Raw genomic sequence first — 26,858 nt, forward strand, 5'->3', positions numbered from 1 at the left:
TTTTTTTCAGTATCATTAATGAATGTACTATTATCATTCACCATATTTGGTATAAAATGTGTTAGGTTTTTGGATATAGACAAGACGAGCTTTGGTTGCTCATCAGAGAAGGGTTTCTCATATATTTAGTATTTTGATACCATTGTATATGTTATAATAAAATGTTGAATTCAGGTCATCCTCTATTTCTGTTAACCCAAACTATGTTATATACAAGCTAGGAATCGAAACCACGCCACTTGACGCAATGATTGACAGACCCTATGATCTAAAACGCACACCTTAGACCATTCGCTATTGGACAGGCCACCCCACCCCTCGGCAAGTACAACTGAGAATCGAAACCATGCCACTTGACTCAATGTTACACGTTACGACATTCGGCCACCCAACCAGACTCAATCCTCTTCCTGACCTAGGATCAGATGTAACTCACAAATGACAACTGTATTAACGTAATATACATCTTTATTAAAATCGTCCTCTTGAACAATACAACATGTTAGAATCCATCTAATAGTTCAAGACTATAGACAGTATTACACAAGTCATCTATTATAATATCGCTGTGTGTATAATAACTCTAGTCAAAGTGTAAAAGACAACGAAGAATAACAACAGACAACATAAAAGTAGAATATGGAAAATATGAAAATAATTTCTATTCTGTATCTTATATCTACTATTTTTAATATATCAATATCTGATTGAACGTTAAGTCGAGATCTATCCAGCTATCATATTTCACGATTGTCATGGTTTATATACTGCTGGATATTCTCGACTACCGTACAATCAGATTAGGACTTATATATTTTAATATCAGGATTCTACCGTTTTTAATTCATAGAAAGTTCAGCAAATGTATAGCAACATTTTACTAAAAATATAAAATCAGTTATATATCAATGGGCAAGTTGGCGAATTACCGTTTGAGTGGGAAAGACAAAATTCGGAATGTGAGCGTGGAATAATAATAAATCTTTGCTTTAGTGAAAACATTTAAAAATATAAAAAAATTAATAAATTTAATAAAAAAAATTCTCAAGTCACAATACCAACGTAAACTGAGAAGACAGTTCAATCGTGCTGGCGTGTTTCATCTGGTCGCTACAACGGGACACTTTGCTGATTCTCAACCCACCATTTGGAATAATTAACTCACACCCATGGTTGTATATGTAATGAGGAATGGATAGTTTTTGAATTATGACGAACGAAAATGCACTCTACACCCGTTGAAGGACCAATATATTTTGAATTTCGTTTCGGTTCATATGAAAATTGGTAAACACATACATTTTACACATGTATACGATTATTAACACTTCGAATCACATAAACTGCTAAACCATCCCGACAACAGTTGCCATGCAACCGGCCACCAATAATCCTACATCCCTCGCTGATGTTATAAGGCACTTGATTGCTGTTTCAAATGCCGGACGGGAGAAAAGCGCAGAAAGAGAAAAAACATTGATATATATACTACCCCAAATCTCTCGAAATAATTCTTGTACTGGACAACGTTCGTCTGTGTTGTTGACGTTAAACACACCATAACGAATAAAATGATAACAAAGCAAGTAAAATAATAAAACTAATCTAACTTCTGATTTACAAATATCCACCTTTTTTCAAAATAAAACAAGATCTAATATTTTCTACACGCTAATTGTGAATATTAAAAATATCAACAATCTTTTACAATTTACCATCCTTCTTGTAAAAAAGAAAGTAATAATATAATAATGAATGGCTATAAGAGAATTTCATGGTCGTGAATGACATGGTATCTAACACGAAAGGTTTCCATTTTTCTTTCAAAAATAATATAAATCGAAAATAATTTTAATTAATAAAAACTGAATACAGCTCAGTGTATGAAGGCTGTGGTTAAAATCCTGAGACGTTATCTTTTTACTGTTTGAAGACGGCTTTAAGAGTTGCTTTTTCCTGAAAAAAAAGAGAGAAAACAAATAGTTAATGACAAATACAGAAAACTGTAATACGATATTTATAAAAGTGAAATTACCACAACTTAAAGTAGTGCTAACTCGTTCTCATTGTTTGATTATATTGTAACTGTTATGTAATATTAAAATGCACAAACCAAAATTCAAATAATTTTGACTTTGATTAGCAAATTAAGGCTCTGGCTGTGATATCAACAGGGTAACTGTCAGTCGTTGTTCATAAACAAATCAAATAGCACGAGCATCTCTTTAAATAAAATTTAAGCAGGTGGGAAGGAATGCAGTTCCCCTTTAAGGAAGGTTATGGGGTCAGGATGCCCAGTCAAATCATCGCAAGGGATAGAGTTCTCCTTTAAGGTTATCCATTATATGCAACGAAAGTGATGGGATACTGTTTCAGTAAATCAACTGAGATCATAAAAACAAAAACAGTTTAAATTGATTTTATTGACAAGGCATTTCTACTCCAGACACACAAGAGCACACATCAAACATAATATACATGATTTTAGCACACCATTAACAGTCTGGTAAATGATGGGGATATTTTAACTCCAGAGCACACATCAGATATACATGATTTTAGCACACGTTAACAAATTGGATAACTTTGGGGATATTTCTCTCCAGAGCACACGTGAAATATAATATACACATCAAACATAATATACATGATTTTGGCACACGTTTACAAACTCGAAAACTTTTAAAACAATCAGTTAAATAAATTATCACACGCTTTATAGTAAATATACATTCTATGAATTTTCTTTAAAACTGCTAACAAATTCAAAATAATATTAACCTCAAAAGAAACAGCGTAAATAAGAGGGATTTATGCATATCGACTAGGTAGATAATCGATAATAAATCGATTGAGCGGTTTAGGGGTTACCTTTTTAAATATGGAAACGGTTGTCTTGGCAACGGCAACTTCAAGGGACCCGAATACACACATGGCCCCTTCAAGGGGATATAGCACAATCTCAGAAGTTTTAGAAACTATTCCCATAGTTTTTGATATCGGCCATTGGACCATTCTGCAAGCCGCAGAACCCACGCGGGCAGTGGTCGATACTGAAGCTGCCGTCAAACCAAATGCTCTTGACTGTAGAGTCGAGTAATATGAGAATAAGCCTAATCGATATTTCATTGTTACAAATTGGCCAGATTTTAAACTATGTAACGATTTAACCCAAGCTTGTGCTATCGTTTTGAACAACTCGTAGAGCAATACCAGACATTTCACAACAAAAGTTACTAAAGCCATCTGGGATACCAGATGACACATTTCCAGGACCGGGTCGTTATAGAACGTTGCAATTTCTTTTATTTTCAAAGAAATATTTTCAGTATTCTTTCCAGTGCTCATTAGCGAAAGTTCTACAGAAGCCCTCTTCGGTTCTGGGAGGCATGTCGTGGAGAGTCTTCGATGATATTTACGTAAAGCTTTTGAAATGGAGCCCCGGTCCATCATTGTTGTTTCTAATGATGAACACGAAGACGGCCAGTCTTGAGAAATATCGGCATGATTACTCGAGATTTCAATCTTAGGGGAGTGCTGGTCAAACTGGGAAGATTGTGGGAGTCCTACACTAGCTGATTGTTGGGATAACTGCTGGGGAAGATTAAAGTTTTTAGGCAATATACTAACCACTCCGCTAGCGTCAAAGAGTTTTGTGGTTCCGGATCCAGAGAACCAGGAGAAGTGTTCACAGCATCGATCACCACCTGCGTTGGCTTGGTTTTTAATATTAGCACCAGTTGCTGCTCCCTTGGCGAAAACCTAAAATAAAATCATACCAGATAATGAAATGGGTGTAAAAATGACCAAGATTACTCGAGAATGTTGGTAAAACTTGGAAGATTGTGTGAGTCCTTCACTAGGGGCCATTTAGGTTTTCGATTACGTCTATGTGCTACATGATAACATTTAGTTGGCTGTAAGATGCTCTAATAACATATCTGATTTCAAGAATAAACCTGATTTCAAAGACCTGAATTCGATTCTAAATTAAAAAAAATAATAAATATCTGTTCGCGATTCGAAAGACGACTGAATGATTTACCTTGAGTTGTTTTCCTGGTGCGATTTCTTCATCATCCAAGAATTTATAGACGAGTTCTTTCTGTCCGCTCATTTGTCGTCTAATCTGCCATCCGGACAAGTTCTGGATCTAGAAACCAAAATCAATTATGTATAAACCTTAACGATAGAGATTCAGATAACTGTTTTCTTTGGTTTTCTTTAGTTTTTCCCATTATTAAAGGTGAATCCAAAGGTTCCCGCATTACGGCCCTAATCTTTAAGTGGCATTTAAACAGTAACAACTACAGGTTTATAATCTTTAAGTGACATTTAATAACTGGATAGAGTAAGAAACAAAAACAAATATTTATGGAACTGGCTACTAGTATATTTAAAGATACATTATGAGAGATTAGATAAAGAGCTGGCAGTTCTCAATATAATAGTTAAAAACTAGATACTGTAAAGGGAATTTGCTGATCCACTATGATCAGCGATTGAATTTCCCTCCTAGCCTCGGTCATCATTACTAAAGTCAGTAGGATAAAAAACATAGTCTCGATTATCCATTTAATAATTAAATTATGAATGGAAGTCGAAAAGCAACTCGGCATCTAATCCATTAAATATCACAGACTAGCGGTGCCATCAAGAGTTAATTATGGTCTGGATAAGTTAATTAATATCTAATAATGATTTAGATAACATTTCAGGCCTGAAGAAAGCGCTGCAATAGGCAGATTTAGCTCTTGCATAATTTATGTTTAAGGAGACGTTTTGAAGTGTATTCTCTCCAAGTTATCAAACTAATTGTAACAGAGAAATATTTATATACAGATATACCTTAATAACCTATAACACATTCTTATAAAAAAAAACAGCTACTGCTTTATTTAAACGATGTGTCGAAGAGTAACATTCGCTGGATAGCGTTGAGAGAATACTCTTCGAAACGTCTACTTAAATATACTAACTACGGGTTTGTGTACTGAAATAAAAAAACTAAAATTAAACCTGCTTTAGTGTTTGAGCCGTTTCCGGATAACGTTTCGAATCGTTTCCTTAAATATGCTAGTATCAGTTTTCCATGACTATTTGTTTTTGTAAACTACAGATTTGTATACTTAAATGAACAACTAAAAGTAAACCTACTTTAGCGTTTGGGCCTTTTCCGGTGTTTTCAATAGTAATATAGCGACCATCATGAGCAGCCTCGACAAAACCGATTGGACCTCGGGAAGATCTGGACACGGTAAGTTTTCCGGTAGATTCACTCAAACCTGGAAAGGGAGAGAATAGACATAAGACATTTCGCAAAAAATGAAAAGTCACGGTGCATGGGATGCTAACTTAAACCTTAAACTAAGAATTACACACGGAAGTTACTGTTATACTAAATGAGATGCATATCATTATACTATATTAAGAATAATACCACCACCACATGCTTTTCATTACCTCAGTCACAAATATACGTTTGTAGAAAGATGCCAAGTTTCCGTTGGCATTGGATGCCTAAAAATGACGTCATAAGGAAGTACACAATTACGAACACTGTTACTGAATCCTCTGCTCGCCCAATGGATATTGGGGGAATCCATGATAAATCGATAGGAACCCATGGAAACAATGACTACCAGAAAAAATAACTGAACAAAAATATCACTTCGTATTATTAACGGACAGCAAGTATTGTCCAGCCAATGAAACAGGTCCATATATTATCAAATATCTTCCAGCCAATGAAATAGATCCATATATTATAATATATCTTCCAGCTAATAAAATAGGTTAATATAATGTTAAACATCCTTAAGCCAATGCAATTGGTGCATTTTCCAGCCAATCAAACGGATCTAGATATTATTAAACATATAAGTATGAATTTTGACAAAAATGTGTAACTCTTTGACGATCACGTCAACGAATAATCTACAAGGCACGTAAAATAGATAATGTTTTTCAATTTTATCACATGACTCAATATGGCGTTGAATTAGGATGAGCAGACGACAAAAGAACAATGCATGGTAGTATATAGTAAGAGATAAGAGATAGAAGGTTGTCTTCATTCGAATATCTAAATAAATCATGATCAGTTTATTGACCTTAAACAAACAAATAAGAAACGCCCGTAGTCTTTTTCATCACACAAAACTGATTCATAACATTATAGACTCCTTTGTCATTTTTAAGAAATAGTGTAGTAGTCTTTATACTCGCCCTCAATGTAATAAGAAACTATTTGAACAAGATTAGCCTACTTTAGATATTTAATTGGATAGTTCTTTTATGTTCAAGATCTTATATTTGGAAGTCATAATACACTTAGAAAAAATTCCAATTATATAGCCTAATGCACAATCGACCAACAATAGTTTTAATAAATGAAAAACACACTTGTAAATTTCGTGTTAGCTATGGCGTTAGATAGTGGTTTAAGAGAGGTTAGTTGTATCTATGACGTCTGCTAATACACTAAATACCGATCATTCCATTCAACGTATCTCAAACATGGTCTACAATGATAGCCTGGGAAGAAATAAATTACTTTGCACCAATAATTGCTCCACGGTTTCGTACGTGCGAAAAACTTAAATGACTCAAATAAGTTTTCTTTCTGGTTGCAACATTAAGATAGCAGACGACGCATTAATTTTTCAATCAATTGACAAGTTACACCCAGTTATTACGCTCCAATCGACAGGATAAATATTCAAAATGGCGTTCATGCATGTACATAAAGTATGCAGGGTGGATATCTGATCCGCACTGTTGATTGGTCAAAAATGACACGGAGTCAGCTTTCAGCGTTCAAGCCACAGTTTCGTATCCACATTAATTGATATCATCCCAGATTAATCCGATATAAGATGATTAATTGATTATAACCCATTGACATAAATATCATTCATTAATAATTAAATACTTTCATTAAAATCCGACGGTTGTCGAACATATCACATTATAGCCTCTTCGCGTGTATGTCCACAATTACATATCCTTTATATATGGAAATTAGTGACATAGTCCTTAGATGCCGTATATAAAGTCGATATACACTATATTCATAAAGACAGATATGTATATATATGTATGTATATAAAGACTTTCACCCCATGATAGGTTATATAGTGCACCAGAGATAATATAATAATATATATGTATCCCAAACCAAGGAAATAGAACAGTTGTAAGAAAACAATAGAATTAAGCATATTTGAATTTTTAAAATCTTATACCTAATATGATAATATTATTATTATCAATATTACGTTGTGTACATAAAACAATGACGTCAAACACAGTGGATGAAATGTTATCAAACAAAAAGAAAAAATAACTCTAAACGAAACGAAAACTGGATTGATAAAATATTGTCTCATGTACTATAGATAACTAAATATAAACGCATATTTAATTTTAGAAAAATAATCTATGAATATTGAGTATTTTGAATAAAAAATTGGCATAAATAAGAAATATAAAATAATAAAAAAAATACACTGATGCTAATATACTATCGACATTTCTAAAAAGCTATTTAAATATGTTAATTCTATTCTATTCTGTTACGTTTCAAGGACAAAAAGACATTTAAACATTTACAAATTTTATTTCGTAACTGTTTCATTTCATATAGTAAACATGATAAAGTGTTTAATAGATTTTGTTCTGTAACTAATCTAAGCTCCTTTTTAAGCCTATATTAAAAAGCCCGCTAAAATGAAAAGCTATCCATATATAAGTGTGTATATATATATCTCTCAGTATATTGTAAAAATAAATGTTTTCAATTTTATCATATATCACATAGTCACCCTCTTCTCAAACATGCATCGCGTATCTTTCTTTCTTAACGTATATATAACTAAAAACATTCTAAAAAATTAGAAATTCCTTCTATGTTGTAAAATAATACCGTTCTACGTACTAAATTTGAAAAAAAAATACTATAAACACAAAATGAACGAAAAAATAGTATTGATATATTTCATGAAAAGGGATCCAAAAAGAGCAAAGTAGTTTAAACCCAAAGAAATAATATAAATCTTTTAAACAGTTGTTAGATTTAAATTTTTAAAAAAAATAAAACTAGAAATAAAAAATAAAAATCAAATGGGGTTAAGGGTTAGAAAACAAACCAGTGAGAGAAAAAATCCACAAGAAATTGTTCGGGTGATTTTAGATTTATAAATTTGTTCGTTTCATGCAAACATATGTTTAGAAATTTGAATCCGCCCGCTGCCACATGATAAAAGTTCAAAGGTCAACGGTGGTATTTTGCGTAGCTATGACAACCATACTAACTGGACTGTTGAACAATATCAGCGAGATTTCCGGCTCCTTTCGATTGTGCTCCAATAGCTTGTTCTACAATCTGTCTCAAGCCAAGTCTGAAATAAATAAAATCACGGATGGTTAAAGTGGGGAAATATATTTGCACGGCATGGTTATCACACAGTATGTTCGGGATTGCCCCGAAAAGACCCAATTTATAAATTGTAAGACTTTAATAACGCGATGGCTTATGTCACCTATAACAGTCTACAAAAATGCTAAATATGTTCTCAATAAACTACCCTCGCTGTGATAATTAACTAGCCGCAAACTTACTACTAAAGTAAGCAATAAACCACAAAACCAAAAAATCCCCAACTTGCTGTTATAGTAAATCTTGAATTAATGTTCCACTTGCTACTAGAGAAACTAGCCCATACTTGTACTAACTAACCCAAAACTTGCTACTAAAGTAACTAACTAGCCCCGAACTTACTACTAAAGTAACTAACTAACCCCAAACTTGCTACTAAAGTAATTAACTAACCCCGAACTTACTACTAAAGCCACTAACCCCTTACTACGACCAATAATATGTTAAATTATGCAGGAAAGATACTAACCTGTTTTCTTCACCCTCCAACAACTGTCTGTAACAAGCTATTTCCAGTTCTAATGATAGTTTAGCATCCAGGATAAGTTTAATCTCATCTAAACAGCATTCTAGCTCATTCTGTAATTTCTGAATATCAGCACTGTGTTTAGATCTCTCCTCTTCTAGTTCCATTTCGGCATTTGCCAGTGCTTTCTTGAGTGCGTTACGTTCACTTTCGAGGGCAGCAATCTGGAGTAAAATAATGGGCACATCTTAATATTCCGTTTTCATTTTACATAGAATTAATTGTTTTTGGCGTATATGACACCGATTGCAGTGGGCATCTATTTTATAATTACTAAGCAAATCGACTTTCATTTGTTCTGTCGACGGTTTCGAATTAAAAATAAATATATAATTGACAAGCAAATTGACTTTCTTCTGTTCTGCCGAAATAATTACGTGGTAATTCAAAAACATATAAAACAAATTCAACGTTTAAAAACCATTATATTGTTTGTAACACTACAACGGGCGTAGTAATACAAATTGATCCAGGTCACCTTTTACTCATTTTAAGCCCGTAAGTACTATTGCATGTACCCTTTTACAGATAAAATAAAATATTTTTCATCCAGATATATTTCAAACACCTTTATTAAGATTTTAAATTAATTTAATTTACAGAAAATAAAACGTTAATATCGAGACATTCGTAACTCGCCCCGATGTCATCCGAATCAGTGATGAAGCGGTCAAGCGAATATTTACTGCGGATCAGTTTTCGTATGCAGACGGTTGTCCCCTTTAGTCAAACTGAAAGATGTGACGTTTCTTTCAATGTACTTACTCTGGCTTCTAATTCAGCGAATTTGGTGCCGGAATTGTTGATTTGAGATTTGAGTTTCTTGCTCTCTTCCTTGGCATGCTGTGTTTCCATGTTATCTCGGACAGCACCACTCTGGAGTTGACGCATCTGAAATACCAAAAGAAATAATGTTTAGCTCTATGAAAACTATGTTTGATTAACTAGTAGGGCTATAACATCTGAAATAACCGAGCGAGCAATCGTGTCTGGCCTCATATACATGTTCGACATACATTTAAAGATGCATTATGTAAGATTACAGCTATAATAGTTCCAAGATTGATAATTTAAAATTAAAATTAATATATTTAAACTTGCATTCAAATTACTGTATTTTGAGCAACGTTATCACTATTTTAAGTTTTGAATTGGATTGTTTATTATCGTAGCAAGGTTATTTGTTAATCAAGACGTATTTCAATATCAGTTTACATCGGCTAAGTCCGATTGTCTAGAGAGTTGATTATGTCTAAATAGTAATTTATATAAAGATTGAAGCCAAAACAGGAAGATTAAGCTTTTACACAATGTATCTTTAAGTGTAGATTCGTGTTTCAGAAAGGCACGCTATTTGGTGAATTCCATTACTTGAATTATTCTTGAATAATGCAAACTCAGCGAAATCGCTTCCTCTAAACCAACACTATATTGGTAGACTACCAATTTAAATACTATTTTTAAACGTTGAGAAATGAGGAGGAGTGTAAGATTCAATAACATTCTATCTTTTGCTCCATGCAAAGACTGGACGTGATTGTGTTTTATAAATTAATAACAATATGGCTAATAGAACAAAGACTGGATGTGGTTGTGTTTTATAAATTAATAACAATATGACTACTTTAAAAAAGACTGGATGTGGTTGTGTTTTATAAATTAATAACAATATGACTACTTTAAAAAAGACTGGATGTGGTTGTGTTTTATAAATTGATAACAATATGACTACTTTAAAAAAGACTGGATGTGGTTGTTTTTTTAAATTTATAAACAAATGATACTTTGAAAAAGACCTGACAATATTACTAAATAAACAAAGGCCGGACGTGGGTGTTTTTTTCTTATAAATTAATGACAATATTGTTAATTTAACAAAGACCGGACACAGTTGGTTCATAAATTAATAACTATATTGCTACTGTGACAAAGACCTGGCGTGGATGGTGTTTATAAATGTATAACAATATTATACTGGACATGGTTTAATAAGTTTAATAAAATTTATTATTATTATTATTATTATTACTATTATTATTTAACGTACCTGTGCAGAGTATCTGGCTTCCATGTCCTGTCTCATTAAATCAAGACGACTCTCATATTCATTCTGAATATCTCGGATAGCTTTAGCCATGTTGTCTTTCCAGAAAGCCTCCAAATCCAGACCCTTGATCTTAACGGGTTTATTGCTTTCTTGTGGCATCTTAAATAAAAATGAATGAAATTAATTAGGTCAGGGAATGGTGGGCCTCTAATTTTGCATCAGTTGGGACAGAAACAATCAATATTTAAATCATTGGCGGGGGATTTATGGAAATAAAATGGGACTTAACGTCCTACTGTTCTGCTCCGAACAGTGTGCCATGAGGGGAATTTTGCTCGGACAGCTGCGGTACGACCTATTCCACGAGATCTTAATAAAGCTGTTAAAACTTACTTTGTCGAGGAGAGCTCGGAGGAACTCAACTTCTTCTTCAAGGGTGGTGGCGCGACAATCAGCCTCGATATGAGCAGCTGTCTCGTTGTCAAGATCCTGAAAAAATGAAACAGTTGATTAATTCTACGAATATTTGTTGATTTCTTGAGTTGCTTCCCTTATTGATAATTTGTTTTTCATTTTGAGTGAAGTCTGTATAACTACAGACCCGTCCGGGGACTGTACAGCACAGTGGACACTTACAGCTAGCCCCCAGATCTATTCATTTTATCTGATATGTGTCTTTGTTGTTTGTGCTATTGTGTCCTGTCCGTAGGTTTGTCTTGTGTAATTGTTTGTGTGTGGTGCCCCCCACCCCCACCCCTACTTTTACTATTAGCATGTTACTTATTTAGAATCAGATACAGTTCTCTGTAGTTTATAAGGCGAATTAGTACCCTATTGTCAATATCCCGCTTCCATAACAGATCTCAGCAAAGTGGTACCATTCCGCACAACAAACTCAACAAAGACAATTCAAGTTGTACTAAATGACTTGTACTTCTAAAGCAGCCCCCCTATCCCAGTCCCTCGTCCCCTCACCCAGCCCCTCCTCTTGCATGGCATTCTTGTCTGTTGCATGGCGGGCCCCAATCGAGATTATGGGAATTTAAAAAGAGACAGAGATAAAATAGGATTGTTCTTCACCAGCTGATCTAATGACGACGGGCTTCTTTGTTACATGCATACCAACTTGTTCCTGATAACCCCGGTTTTTTGTCCCTTCCAAACAACTAGACGTTGTTACTTGCCAAGGCCGTCAATTTTGTACTACTGACAAAGGGAACCTACGCTGTAGAACTTTCTAGGCTAAGACCGTGATCGAACTCCTGGATCTCCTGCTTAGCGAGCGAGCACCCTAATCGCTGAGCTACCGTGGCTCCAAAATAGAAATAATACTTACTGTTCGGAGACGACGGTTGTCATCCATTTTCTGGTTATTAAGCTGTCTAAGTTTAGCATTCTCATTTTCTAAGTTTTCAATTCTAAGTCGGAGTGTACCTAATTCACCCTCGTATCCGCCAATCTGGGCAGCTTGATTATCGATCTTTTGTCTATAGTCGGTGGCGTGGCTTTCTAAAGTTTCTACCCTGAAAAACACAAAATCAAAATTTCCATGAGTGTGCATATTATTTTAAGAGCACAATTAATTGATAATGAAAGCCTGGCTCTCTGATTTTATTTTGTAACCAACGTCCCCCTACAACTGTTTGTATTCAAGACATGCAAACCCGCATAAGCAGGAATTTATTACCAATATTCGGTGCCGGATTTAGATGAAGAGGGGTCCTGGGCTATTCCACTTCTAAGGCCCCTCCCAATCCTCAGCCTCTCAACTCCGGGAAGACGAAAGTTTGTTTTAAACACAGTGGAGCACAGCCGTGGATGCGTGTAAGAAATGGCTTATCACAGACAGTGACAAATATAATATGCACCTTGCCAAGCCTATAGGATATTCCATAGATGGTTTTATCTCAAAGAGCTTATGATAATGCACACGTCATGTTGTATGTAATAAATGGTTGTCTCCCTTCAATTAGTTACATGTAGGTTTATGTTGAGTTAAAAGCATGGCGTGTTAATGGTAATTACAATATAACACAAATCGGGTTACACAGAATGTATATTTACTCACAAACTATTTGAAATTTGTATTCACATAACCATATATCACGTTGGGAATATCTTGTACACACGCAATATATTCGGCTACACGTCGCCAACTAAGGGCCTATCGCAAAACCCATAGCTGAAACTTGATTAATAAAATGAAATGAAATTGGGTTTAACGTCATACTTTTCTGCACCAACCGGGCTAATGAAGAAGGGTATATTTGTGAACATAAAACAGTTGTGTGTACTTCACTATATCTGTGAATATACGACCACGCCCATTATCATTAAATCATTCCCAAGATCCGATGCGCAAATTTCGCTAAAAGCCAATCAAACAATATCGATCAATCTTTACAGGTGTGACTTAAAACGACAAAGAGAACCAGGCAGGTAAAATACTAGCAACCACCGATCTTGTCGACGTGGCGACGTACAAATCGTTGTTTATTCACTGGGTGAAATCATCTATGACTGGTTGTCTATGAATATTCATGATCATCTGTTGCATATTGATGAACTGTTCCACTTGACCTATCATATACTGGTCAAATATGGTGAGAACCGTTTCTCCGCATATTAATTATTATATTATGAGAAACTATGCAAATTGAGAATTAAAATCGGTAGTTTTGATTGGTAACATATACAAGATATCCCTTTATAAACCCCGGACTTCATTTGCCCAGTCGGTGCAGAACAGTGGGACACTAAAACCTATTAATTTCTTTTTTTATAAACCAAGGTTCAAATAATCAAATATTTTGCAATGGGCCCTATAATCTGCGACATGCCTCGCCATTATATTGATACACGTAATAAGTTCGAGTTTATACGTAGTAATGGGCGTCGTGTACGTGGCAGACTTGCTTCACATTTTTCAATAAAATGTGAGACCACTTCTAAACTATTAGTAAGTTGATATAACCCATAATTGCTGATGCACTTTTGAAAATAATAGCTTGTGCCATTCTATTGTTAGATGTTGCTATATTCTCGTAAACTAATCAACAATATGCACTATATTACCTTATCTTCATCAATAACAACTCAATCTGATATTATAACATGCCTAAGTGAGTTATATATTATATAGCAATAAAATCCATCTGTTGTATATCGTTATTGATTTCTAGGCCCAGTTTATTTAATTCTATTCCCACCCTATCACTTTGAGCGAACACTGCTATTATATATTCTAAACTTGAATAGACATTGTGATGCGGTTTATTGTCATACAGAAACTATTCAACAATAGTTGATACAGCGACAAGGGATAATTTCGGGCCAATATTATGAAGACGTTTTAATTTTGATCATCAGTTTGCTTAAGTTAGCGTTCAAATTGCAATTTTCTTTAAGGACTCTTTATTGATATTGGATATTTGGTTTGTATTTTTGAGCTAAGTACATTTCAACAAGAGATTATACGGTGACAAGGGATAATTTCGGCCCAATATTACGAAGACGTTTTAATTTTGATCATCAGTTTGCTTTCAAATTAAGGACTCTTTATTGCTATTGGATATTTCGTTTGTGTCTTTGAGCTTAGTACGTTTCGTTCAATTTCCTGTCCAATTTATTATTAATCCAAATCAATATCCATGACCACAGGGGACGAGTAGTTGGTGTGATCGCAAGAATGAAAATTGGGTTGCCAGCCATTGATTTCGTGATCGATTTCTTGTATTATCGATTAGCCATTGGTCTTTGAAGGCAATGAACAAGCTAAATATTGAAATTCTTCCTTTGTTTATTTGAATCAATGTCGGTTATAACAGTTTTGATTTACTATATGATTACTGTGTTACATGTCAAATGAAACAATAGATAAAAAACATCTAACAACAAAACTAATATTAGTCGGTGTGCCTTTGTTATTAAGTATTCCAAAGAGTGGTAGATCGACAACTATATAGGAGAACATGAGAATCTATGACAAAATCTAACAACCTTATAGGACAACTTTGAGAATCTATGACAAAAACTAACAACCATATAGGACAACTCTGAGAATCTATGACAAAAACTAACAACCATATAGGACAACTCTGAGAATCTATGTCAAAAACTAACAACCATATAGCACAACACTGAGAATCTATGAAAAAAACTGACACTGGGTTGATAATGTTGATTTTTTTATTATTATGAAATCCAAATAAAATACCCCTAAATTGAATCCAACAATATTTTATTGCCAGTTATTATCGAAATGAGAAAGATGGATGTTATTAGCAAATACTGTACGTTGATGGATTGATGAACAAATTGAACACGTTAATATTGGATTAATAAATGTCCGCTTTGCTTAAAATAATTCACATCAAAGCTTCTCGCTCGGGAGCACCGATATATTGAGTTCAGATATAACTTATTTTCAGAGATTTTCAATCACGAATATCTTATAACGTGTACTATTTGTGATTTTGACATATTACTAATGAATTACGACCACACATATGTGCATCAAATGCAATATTGCAACTTTATTTATTAACTATGTGTACTGCCCAAGTAAATGAAATGAAATGAAATAAAATGGGGTTTAACGTCCTACTGTTCTGCTCCGACTGGGATGATTTAGACCGTCTATACAGTGTGCTACGGCCTACTTTCCATCCGAACGACTGAACATATGTCCTTCCGTTCCGCACCACTGACAAGGGGAAACCACGGCGGAAATTCCCGCTGAACTTTCTCGGCCAACAACGAGAGCGAACTCGCGACCCCCGGGCTAGCCAGCCAACTACTCACTTAGCCACCGTGTGCACTGCCCAAGTAAATAAGAAGTAAGTGGTACCAGGTGTTCTAGAAATACTGACAATACCCGCGATTAACTTGGATATTTATTAGCTGTGGCATGATGGAAATTGTGCCCGGATAACAATTGCATTCCAATTTTATGTCAAGGGTTCTTTTATGTGCATGTCAATGAGTACACGTTTGTGTGTACGCAAAAAAACCCACTCGACAATTGAAGTAGCTCTACCTACATGTACTTACAATAAGATTGCTAGGTCGACTAGCTCTCTATATACCTAATATCGATTCTCCCCTATGTATAAGCTGCAGTAAGTAACATAATATGCTATGCTATGGTAAATGTCATATTAAAATGTCATTTTAAAAGTTCATATAGGTTGAATTTATATCATAACTAAATATTATATGGACAGTTATATCATTAGCCCGGACGGAGCGGAACAGTGTAAAGCTATTTCTACACGGTTTTTGAAATTTTAAAAAAAAAAACGAAATGAAAAAAAGGGTTTAACGTCCTACTTTTGTGCACCAACCGGGATTATAAAGAAGAGCATGTTATGGGTGAATTTAGCCTGGACAGCGACGTGTCCGCCTACTTTTCACCGAATTCCAACTGTCACGACAATGTGGACACGGGACCCCGGTTAATCATCCTAGCCGAACGACTAGACATTGGTCTTTGCCAGGCTTCCACACTACACCACTAACAAGGGGAAACCCTTTAGGGGAATCCTGTGGAATATTTCGTACAACACCGGAATCGAATCAAGGACATTTTGGTTGGTGAGCCAACGCCTTATTCCATGATTCACCGTGGCTCCCATAGATAAAAGGCGTTGTCTATTTCAATTATCAATTATGCTGCATATGTCTATATATGTTTTAGCTAACGCGGTAACGGATCAATAAAATGGCACCCGCGGTCGTTAAATCAGAAAAACAAATGTAATGAAATTGTTTTCATCGAACCAGTGCGCGTATTTCTAAAGTGTATATGGTTATTATGGAACTATACGGCATAAGACTGAGGAAATAAGATATTTAATAGAATAAATATAGATCGTCCAGTCTTTTAGTAGAGCATTCTCCAATAGTAATGTTTCTGAAGGTCGATATTCTAGCTTGATAGAAGAGATTCTAACTAGCAAGATTACACAAGGATGAATGGTCATAGTGACCTAGACTATATAATACTATTAATTGAATTGTCCAGACGTTGGTGTTATTGCCAAGGTCTTCAGTGGTTTGGAGGAATAAATTGCTATTGTAAGGAGATTAGATGTTTAATGCTTTTAAAACTGAATATGAACATACTGTATGTACGTTATCAATTAATGGATGTTAGGCAGGATTCATTAAAAACATCGATATAACCATTCTACAAACAGAGAACTATCTATTTTGCCTCGATATATCCAACATTTGGATTCTAAACATCTGAGTTTAAACAATCAATTTGGTAAAATATAACATGGTTGAAACTGACGCGCCATAAAACACAATTTAATAAAACAACCGGCTGTCATCGTAGGTTCGTGGGGCTTAACGTCCCCTTCCTCCTAGGGTGATATCACAGACACAACTGCCATCTTTCATAATCGCTAACTTTAATGGTGCAATATAGCCCGGATGGAGCTGACGCGCCATGAAACTACCATTATTCATAATGGCCAACTGTTATTGCATTGTAAAATGTAATAAGACTCATTCAGTCAGTAAATATTCGCAACTCATTAATTATATTTGTAATATGTTAAATCTATCATAAAATATATTATAGTAATATACATGTACAGATATATAACAGATAAGTATATATAACACCTGTTATTGGATAGTATACATACAGGTTGCTATTATTGAATACTATCTGGCATAAAATCATTTTATATGATACATATTATATTACCACCAATCTCGTAAGAACAGTCATGTAATTTCTATTTTGATTTGACTACTTGTAACCTGAGCGGTTGACATGATGACGTTACGCCCTAAAAGCGGTGACGCGACGATATGTCTCCATTATTGAATGACGTATAGTTACATGCACTGGAAATGCTTGAAGCGTATTATATATTTGATCTCTTCTTTGTCTGAATATGAGATCATAAAGTCTGTCATTGATTCAAGTGGTGTGGTTTCGATTTCTCGCTTGAACGTGACAAGGGGTACATTTGCCTGCCCAACCTCGTGAGTTTTCTCCGGGTCCCCCATTATTAAAATGAAATGTGTTAGTCCCGAAATGGCCTAGTTTGTGTCGAATGGACAAACCCCAAGTATCTCTCTCTGTGTCTGAATATGTTTGGGTTTTGTCTTCTACATGAGTTTAACGATTACTAAGTTTTATATATCTTAACTACTACAGCTTTCCGATAATTTTGAATTACTAAAAAGATTATTTCAAAGTTAATTACTAAAGTGGGATTTGGCTACAAATAGCAATAATCTACAAATTACTTTAAGACTCAAATGCTTAAATAACGCGAATTCGAGTAAAATGAACTGAAAATATTTAATTAAATTCAGGTTTAACCAAGTTTTGTTGACTTTGAAAGTGTTAAAATGCAAGTAATCTGCAAAATGAGGACAGGTACATGGCTACATCTAAATATAGGAAAGACTATCACACATTTCAACACGCTTGTAACGTAATTAATTGTATAATGAATGTTTATTTATGAACGAAGTTGGCATTTATGGTAGGTTACTCGGCGATGCGTTTACACGGCGATACGTGTATTTCAAAATCTAATAGTTGACAAGCATTAGAATACTAATAATTGCTCAAGTTTTATTAAATATATTTTATTATTCAATCAAATTTAATTAGAAATAATGGCCATCACTTTATAAGGCTATTTCCGTTGATATTCTGTAAAGCGCGATTTAATTAAAATTCATCAAGTGTGATGTATACATATAGCGAGAAGAATTCATGAATTATTAATAAACCATGGATAAACAAATAGTCACTCGAGTTTTGTGTAGGATATTTTGTTTAATATTTCAAAACTTAAAGACATGGAACTAAAAACCTTTGAGAACGGCAATCAAGTATTTTTTTTTTTTTTCCCAAAGAACAAATATTCAAATTTGTGTGGCCTAATATAAATGGGTGTGGTTCTATCCTAATCACACGTGACATGATGGCACACCTTCATACCGGTCATATAAACATTTTATCTTCATCAAGAATAATCACAGCATTAATAATATCTAGTTTTTATACGTTCTGGAGAGGGGCGACAACTCCATTATTAATGTTTTAAAAGCACAGCACTATATCTTATTTATGGATTAAAATGGTTTTATATGTCCCGGCGAGGGGGGGGGGGGGCGATATCTCGATTATTAATGTTTTAAAAGCAAGGCATTTCTATGTACAATGAACAGCGGGGTTTCAATATCTAGCAAAATTCTATGGTTTGTAATATTTTAACTGCTAAATTTCAAAGCTGTCTCCCATATTTATTGGTCTATAAACTTTATTGTCGCGTCATTAATAAAAATCCACAAAACACTCCCACCACGCTATATCTTGCCTCGAGTCCACCTCATTTTAGTAATCTACAGACCAATATAACCTCAGGCCACGTTAACGGCTGACATGATGACGTTACACCCCAAAAGCGGTGACGCGGCGATATATCCCCATTACTGAATGACGTAGAGTTATGCTTACTGGAGATGCCGATAGCGTATTATATTATTGATCTGATCTCTCTGAATATTTTTTTTAGTTTTATCTTCTACAAGATGCTCAAGCTTTCCAGGCTAGGATTACAAATCCTTTGTAAAACGAAGTAGCCTCTAGATATGACATTGTTTCCTCATATCTAAAAGATCATTATCACAACAGAGCAATTTTGTTTTCAAGATGCCGCACTGATGGTTGTTAATATTTATCGTCTGTCCATCATACGTCTGCATTTTTGACATTTTTGACCAGTCAACGAGTCTATATTCGTACGCCTACATTTCTGACCGGTCTACGAGTGCACTTTCTAAGGGCAGATAATAGCAATATTAAAATATAAATGAAAGATTTGACAGAAGGAATTGTCGTATTGTCCAAATTCAAACCTATATAATAATTGGGCGTATTTCGACTAGGCTTCTCTAGCCTAGTAATAAGCAGTAATAATAATTGTGTTGCATAGAATTGTGACCTCTATATCTGCTCTATCAATCTCAATAGTACAAAGCGTCAATCAAGTTGATTGACAGGTATACGGTGATCCGAGGGTTTTATAATCAGTAGTTGATGAGAGTGATTGATTGAATTTGATATCTGATACCTGTAGATGTCATACAGGTAAATGGACGAAGGTCAAGCGCCGGAATGTCGTTTTGACATTTAAGGATATGAAATGAAATGGGGGTTAACGTCCTACTGTTCTGCTCCAACTGGGCTTATGAAAACGGGCATACGCCATACAGTGTGCTATTAGGGGAATTTTGCCCGGGGTAGTGGCACTAAGACCTACTCTTATATCGAATTCGAACTGCCAAGGGATCTTTTACGTCAGAATTGCAGGGCTGTTACACTATAACACAATTACGTTAGCTAATCTGAAGTGAGACCAGGTGTTCTAGATCGAGTGAGCATACTCTATCGAGACGTGACCAGTTTAGATATCTTAACGATAGGTATATATTATATCAGATAAATCAGTGGTATCATTGGTTTTAGAAAGAGTAGGCATACGCTGCCACGTGCATAACATGCGGGAATTACATGTGCCTACAAACGCAGTTATAATCACTGACAGAATAAGAAAAATCGGAGCTTACAACGAATTCATTATAGCAATGTGTTTTTAGGTATGTGAACTATTCAAGATTGACACGTGGTATCAGGTGTTCTAAAAAGAACCAGCATACTACATGCCGTGTACGAAACCCATCACTTCTTAATATCACCCCACAACTCATCTCCTACTTTAGCTGTTGTGTTATCACAGTGATATCTGATCGGAAAATAGCTCTTTAGAAATTACACGCCCCCACAAATAGACTAAAGTGGTATCTGGCGTTTTAGGAAGACACCCCATTGGAAACTTCCACAATCAAGCACCCAAATGACTAACGATTGGCAAGGAGTGATACTCCTTCTGAAGTCTCCACAATCATCTCCCATACACCTACTAACTGCAACCATTGAGATACCCCTTCTGGATCCCCAACAATCAAAAGCCCATAACCCTAACGTCATATAAGGGCCGAAACCCCTTCTGAAGCATCCACAATGAGATATTCCAGAAGGACACCCCTTTAAAGTCCACACGCCCCCACAATCGAACACTGTAAATGTATAAAGATTAACAAGCAAGAGCCTGGAATAGCTCGTTAATAATGATGACCCATTACTTCGTTTATTGACGTTCACGTTTATAATTGATATACGTATTTACCATGTAAATAGACACAATATTTACTGTATGATGAACACGACTACTGCTTGATTAACATGACATCAAAAAGAAATGACTGAATCATGATTACGCATACCGATAATAGCAATAAATTTGAAAATATCGAAAGTTTCTGATATCAGTGATAGATTGACATAATATACACTAAGCAAATATCGAATGGAATACATAGCTACTTCATAATGAGTATAAATGTTTATGCAAATATGAAAACGGGGAAAACTGTTGATTTGATGCACATACAGAATATTCAAATATCGATTTTCTGTTTTATTCATCACACATGGCAATTATTCACATGACATAACTGAATATTAGGTATTCAAACCTACACAGAACAAGCACGCATCACAATGGCATACAGAGCGTAATCACAAATAACTAGATATTGGGTGTTCCAAATCTATATTAAACCCCCTAACTGAGAGAGTGAGAGAGGGGGGGTGTTAACGTCCACTCGATACAAACTAGGTCATTTCGGGACTATCTTATGGTTAAATGTCATTTCAATATTTCGCTTGCGCGTAGGGGCCTTTAGCAGTGGCAGAAAACCGGGCTACCCGAAGAAAATTCACGAGGTTGAACAGGCGACCCTACTCCTTGTCAAGTACAAGCGGGGATTCGAAACGACACCACTTGACTCAAAGACAGATCTCCTGATCCAATGAGCATGTGTTAACCTTTTCGGCCCCCCCCCCACCCCCGATCGAAATAAACGGAGAACCAAACTAAGAGCTAAACTGAACAAACAGTATGATACAAAGTATATAAACACAATCAAAGAAAGCAAAAACACACGGGAAAATATATATTATTGCACAATTTACATAGAAGTAAGAATAGGGCAAAGTCATTAATAAAACCTAAACAGAAAACAGCACAATAAGACACTGGACAGAAACTAGATTAAAGAAAAAAAAACAAATGGGAAAACATCACACAATTCGAATGAAGTAAAAATAAGTTAAACCATTATTAAACTGAATTAGTTATTATATTTCACAGCTGTACACCACGTTTTAATCGACATTAAAAAAACTGTTTCTAATTTTAGCCTTTTATTCTAAAGAATGTGCCATATGTAAATATGACCTTATTCAACCTAGTCATTGTCGAGCACGTTCATGATTCGGTTTGAGTGAAGATATTTAAGATATGTTTAGACAATATTACACAAAGCTTAGATAAATACAGCTCTTTCTTTGTACTCCTTGTATTGAATTTAATAATAATAATAATAAAGTATGATGACCCACGGGTGTAGGTATTTAAGTGTGTATTCATTAATGGTCATCATTATTGCTTCTTTTAGTAATATGGATATATTCATCCACCCCCTTGTCAGTGGTGCAGGGTCAAGGACAGAGTCTAGTCTTTCGGTGTCCCCAAACTACGAGGTATACCCGTCTTCATTAGCCCAGTGGGTGTGGAACAACAGGACGTTAACACCTACCGCATTTCACTTCAAATTTATTCGTGCATATCACATGTAGCGTATATTAATTAATTTTAATTAATGATCATCATTATATCCCGTTTTAATTAAATCCATATATTCATTCTAGTAGCGTATATTAATTAGTTAATTAATGGGGTCTAAATTACAATCACAGCGATAAACCATGATATGCATGGATTGTATATTGCACGTTTGAAATTAATGATACAGTTCTCATAACCCAATAATAGATGCACGCCATTCTAACAATAATTAAAGTTATTGCCTATTTTGTGTAACTACTTAGTATGTGAAAACGACAATCACCCAAATAGAACGTCAAATCAGTCATGCTGTTAAGCTGTCATTGCATGAGGCATTTATTGTATTACATACAAGTAATACCTACATTATGTATCATAAATTGTGTGTAACATCAGTCGGCTTCGTGAGCTGTTACCACAATTTTCTTTCGTAAATATTTCGTTGTATTTACAAGGTCTTGTATCAACAGTTTCAATAAGCGTGGACTAAGAACAGAACCCTGAAAAGCTCTAAAGCAGTAATTATTAGATATGCGAGGGGAATGGTGAGAAGTGGTATCCAATTTTCCAGGAAGGGAGGGCATATCATGCACCCATCTCTTCCTATGTCTAAATCAATTAAAGGCATGCAAGGGAAGTGGCATTTGATGTTCCAGAAAGATGAACCATATGGTTCATCACAATTTTCCATTTATCTCTTCTTATATTTAAAACAAGTAAAGCCATGCAGATGAGCCGTATCTTTTATCACATGTCCACCCATCTATCCCTATAACTAATTCAAGTAAATGTTTCATATTCAAAACCACATGTCTCTAAATTCTTACTATTCATCTAAGGTTTGACCTTTCCACATACTACTAATCACAAACCACGTTGTCTCCATTCATGCTTTACAAAATGACTTTTTTGTGACCTAGAATAACGACTTATACACACGGTAAGACTCTAAAGAAAACTATAGCAACGGCACGAGCTTGTATACCTACATGACGTAAGTAAGTAAGATATAGGGACATCATCATAACAAAATAAATCTATGTCTAAATTAAAGAGAATTTCATATACGTTGCGTACCTCATTGTATTGATTAAATTTCTGATTTGTATCGGTATTGGATAAGTACAATTCACTCAATCGTTAGTAGGAATTTGTTTTACCACCAATTTATACTTTTTTATAAATGTCCATTTAAAAGAAATTGACCCTGTTATCATATTGGTGCTGCAGGGTTGTCAGATTTGAAATCCATCAATACCACGTGAACTTTATCAATGGCAACGCACAATAGTAACAGGCACCGCCTTGTCAAAATTATATCAGGTGTTTCGAAAAGTGAAAGTATGTGCTGCCTTGGTTAATAAGTATTATTAAGGGTAAATATTTTGATATGCAGGGTGGGGTTTGGTGGTGGGCTAATTGCTCGTATGTATTGTTAGTTATAAACACGATGACGTTTGCGTTTTTGAACCTGAACACATCTTGAATATCGTTCGGCCCCCTTTCTCACATGTAAGTTTTCATTTTAAACTGTCTTCTTTTTAGTCAATGCAAAATCCGCATCTCCAAGAATTATTTGTATGGGCTTTTATCTTTGTGAAATGCCAAACTAAAGTGAATGGCGGTGATATTTTTCTGATTATATTTATTTAATATAATGAAATTTTACCAATTACTTTTAAACGTTAATAGAAAAAGTTAAGCGATTTGATTATTTACCAGGTCGATGAAGTTTAGTAAATAATTATTTTTTATAATTTTGATATTATTGTATGTAATGTATAAAATGTTGGCCATATGGTGAAAAAGAATCAATAAACACAAAACATTGAGGAGTTATACCTGGTTTCCAGGTAAGCTAACTTTTACTTTCAACATTGATCGCTGTTTTCTTTAACAATAAAAGTGTGGGAATTTTTCTCACTAACTGGAGTGATTTGCGTGATAAATTATCTATCGAGTTCAAAGTCTATGTAAAATCATATATAATAATTGACTATTTCATTCCCCTGGCTATGAGTAATATTTTGCGAAATGGTCACGGTTGGCTGCACAATTTAGCTTATTAAAGGTGAAACAAATTATTTCAAGGGTGCAAAAATATTATGTTTATCCTTATTGGGTAGTAAATCTATTTTTCTCAGGTCGGTCGAATGTTCTTCTACTGGTTTATCCACTTATATTTCCGTATTAATCTCACCTTGAATATTAATGAAAGGCTGGCTACACGTCCCCAGATAACCTCCGACCCAAACACGTACGTCACGCAATGATGAATGTACATCTGGGCGTGGTTTATTTTCCATATATGGTATAGCTATAGAATGAGTGAATCGTTAAGACCGTCTTGCACGTCAGCATTTAATTCGCCGGCCGGCTTCTTTTACGAGTCTGTACATTGAAGAAGAAATATTGTCATTCGATAAATTTCGAGCCCCTGAACTTAGAATTAGTCAAATTTCACTACCTTCGTTCACATTTTGATTATTCAACTGTTATAGAAACCAATTTTACAGAAAAACCTGTTGATATTTTTCTCAGAGCCATCTTGAATATTTCAATGAATAATGTTATATTTGTAGGTAGCTAGCTTATAGTAAGCGGCAAGTACCTCATCATCACGTAGTAGTTAAATTGGCGATGGTTTTCGGGGTCTTATTTGTGGCTGACTATCATATTTTAGCGACTACTTCTTCGAAGAATTTATTAATCCTATTAAATTGGCTAAAATAAACATGTCGTAACCTGACCGATGGCAAATATCTTCACTGGGCTTATTATCGCGGTTTTTTAGTCTAAGCGATAACAACTGTTTCAAGTGCGAAATTATCCCAAGAAATATTTCGTTGCACTTGAATCAATTGAACACTCTACTAGTTTAAAACCAACAGGTGCCCGTTTCCATATGGAATATTGCCTGGGTTAATTACCTGTTGCTGGTAATAGGGAATATGTTGCTATATGTATTAAAGTGTTTAAGTATGTGTTGTGGATGCTTTTAATTACTATATATGTTAACGGAATAAACCACAATGGGTAGTCAAATTTCGAAACATTTTAAAAGGGTTCGTTTTAAAAAGACATATAAAAGAACTTACTGTTGTCGGAGGGTATCAACAAGATCCTGAAGTCCGGCCATTTTAGCATCAACACCGGCTTTTTCAGCAGAAAGATCATCGATAACACGTCTGGCTTGTGCCAATTCATTTTCGTACATATCCCGAACTGGTTTAAAATCGGCAGCTTTCTGATTCCTGTAATAATCTAATTCTTGCTCCAGTTGGGTGATGGTGGCTTCCAAAAATCGGACCTTTTCGATATAGCTACCCAATCTTTCGTTCAATCCTTGCATTTCTTTTTTCTCGTGTCCTCTCTTTTCCTTCATGGTGACTACTCCTTCATGAGACATGCTGGAATAGGTACCTGGCACAAGGGATAGACCGCTGAATCCCGACATAGAGCTACGGTTGTATCCCGCTCCTGTTGGGACCCTTGAATGGGACCCTCGGTTGATAATTGTGGTCCTCTTCTGCATATATCCGCTGCCACCTCGGCCAGAAGAACCGAATTCCATGGTTTCTCGCTGCTGCTGTTGTCCACCTTTAGACATGATGCTTGGTGAAGGTAAATATTACACTATGTGATAAAATGTTAAAATAAGAATGTTGCGGGACTGGCTTACAGCTGGATCGATCCGTACACAGGTCTTCACGCTGACTATATGATCTGACTGTGGCTTGATGTCCCGCTTTATACGACTACTTTGTCGTCTGCACATGCCCAGTGACAGCTTAATATGTCCATACTAGTAGAACTTGTTTCTAGGCTGTGTGTACGGTGGTTAGATATATTATAATACTTATCCGTAGCTTGGAGACGCAACACTCGACAAAATAACTTTACCCCCCCCCCCCATTCTTCTCTATAACTGGTTTTATAAGTAAAAAGATGTATACTTCAGTATATTATTTACTGACGTAGTACCTGTGTATGACCTATTGGGATATATATACAATATATACTGATATATACCACTGGAGACGAAACACTCGAAAAAATAACTAGGGTTTAATAATCCCTACATTTCTCCTCTAAAACGGGTTTTCTGTGTAA

The 26,858-nt window shown here is 35.0% G+C and overlaps 1 protein-coding gene across 2 annotated transcripts; it reads right to left on the minus strand.

The window, feature by feature from the left end:
• Positions 1-450: 450 nt before the first annotated feature.
• Positions 451-26,478, minus strand: LOC126828798 (retrograde protein of 51 kDa). 2 transcript variants are annotated; one of them, XM_050558795.2, is made up of 11 exons: positions 25,844-26,478; positions 12,350-12,536; positions 11,407-11,502; positions 11,014-11,172; positions 9,732-9,857; positions 8,910-9,130; positions 8,317-8,402; positions 5,158-5,285; positions 4,046-4,153; positions 3,631-3,762; positions 451-1,956 (listed from the first exon to the last, which is right to left on the minus strand). In XM_050558795.2, the coding sequence occupies exons 1-11, from the start codon at positions 26,353-26,355 to the stop codon at positions 1,921-1,923; spliced, it is 1,791 nt and encodes a 596-aa protein (XP_050414752.1). In that variant the 5' UTR covers positions 26,356-26,478; the 3' UTR covers positions 451-1,920. The 2 variants fall into 2 exon arrangements, with proteins under 2 accessions (XP_050414752.1, XP_050414762.1); XM_050558805.2 differs by lacking the exons at positions 451-1,956; positions 3,631-3,762; positions 4,046-4,153; positions 5,158-5,285 and having other exon boundaries at positions 7,602-8,402.
• Between the last annotated feature and the right edge of the window lie 380 nt (positions 26,479-26,858).

The sequence above is a fragment of the Patella vulgata genome, chromosome 1, assembly GCF_932274485.2.
Source record: "Patella vulgata chromosome 1, xgPatVulg1.2, whole genome shotgun sequence".
Lineage (NCBI taxonomy): Eukaryota > Metazoa > Mollusca > Gastropoda > Patellidae > Patella > Patella vulgata.

Bases quoted from the DNA above. Each gene is read 5' to 3' on its own strand.
- LOC126828798 (XM_050558795.2), bottom strand. From the start codon at position 26,355: ATGTCTAAAGGTGGACAACAGCAGCAGCGAGAAACCATGGAATTCGGT. The intron at 9,858-11,013 runs GTACGTTAAATA...TTGGTATTTCAG, and splicing joins AAGCCAGATACTCTGCACAG to ATGCGTCAACTCCAGAGTGG. The intron at 3,763-4,045 runs GTAAATCATTCA...ATTTTATTTTAG, and splicing joins CACCAGGAAAACAACTCAAG to GTTTTCGCCAAGGGAGCAGC.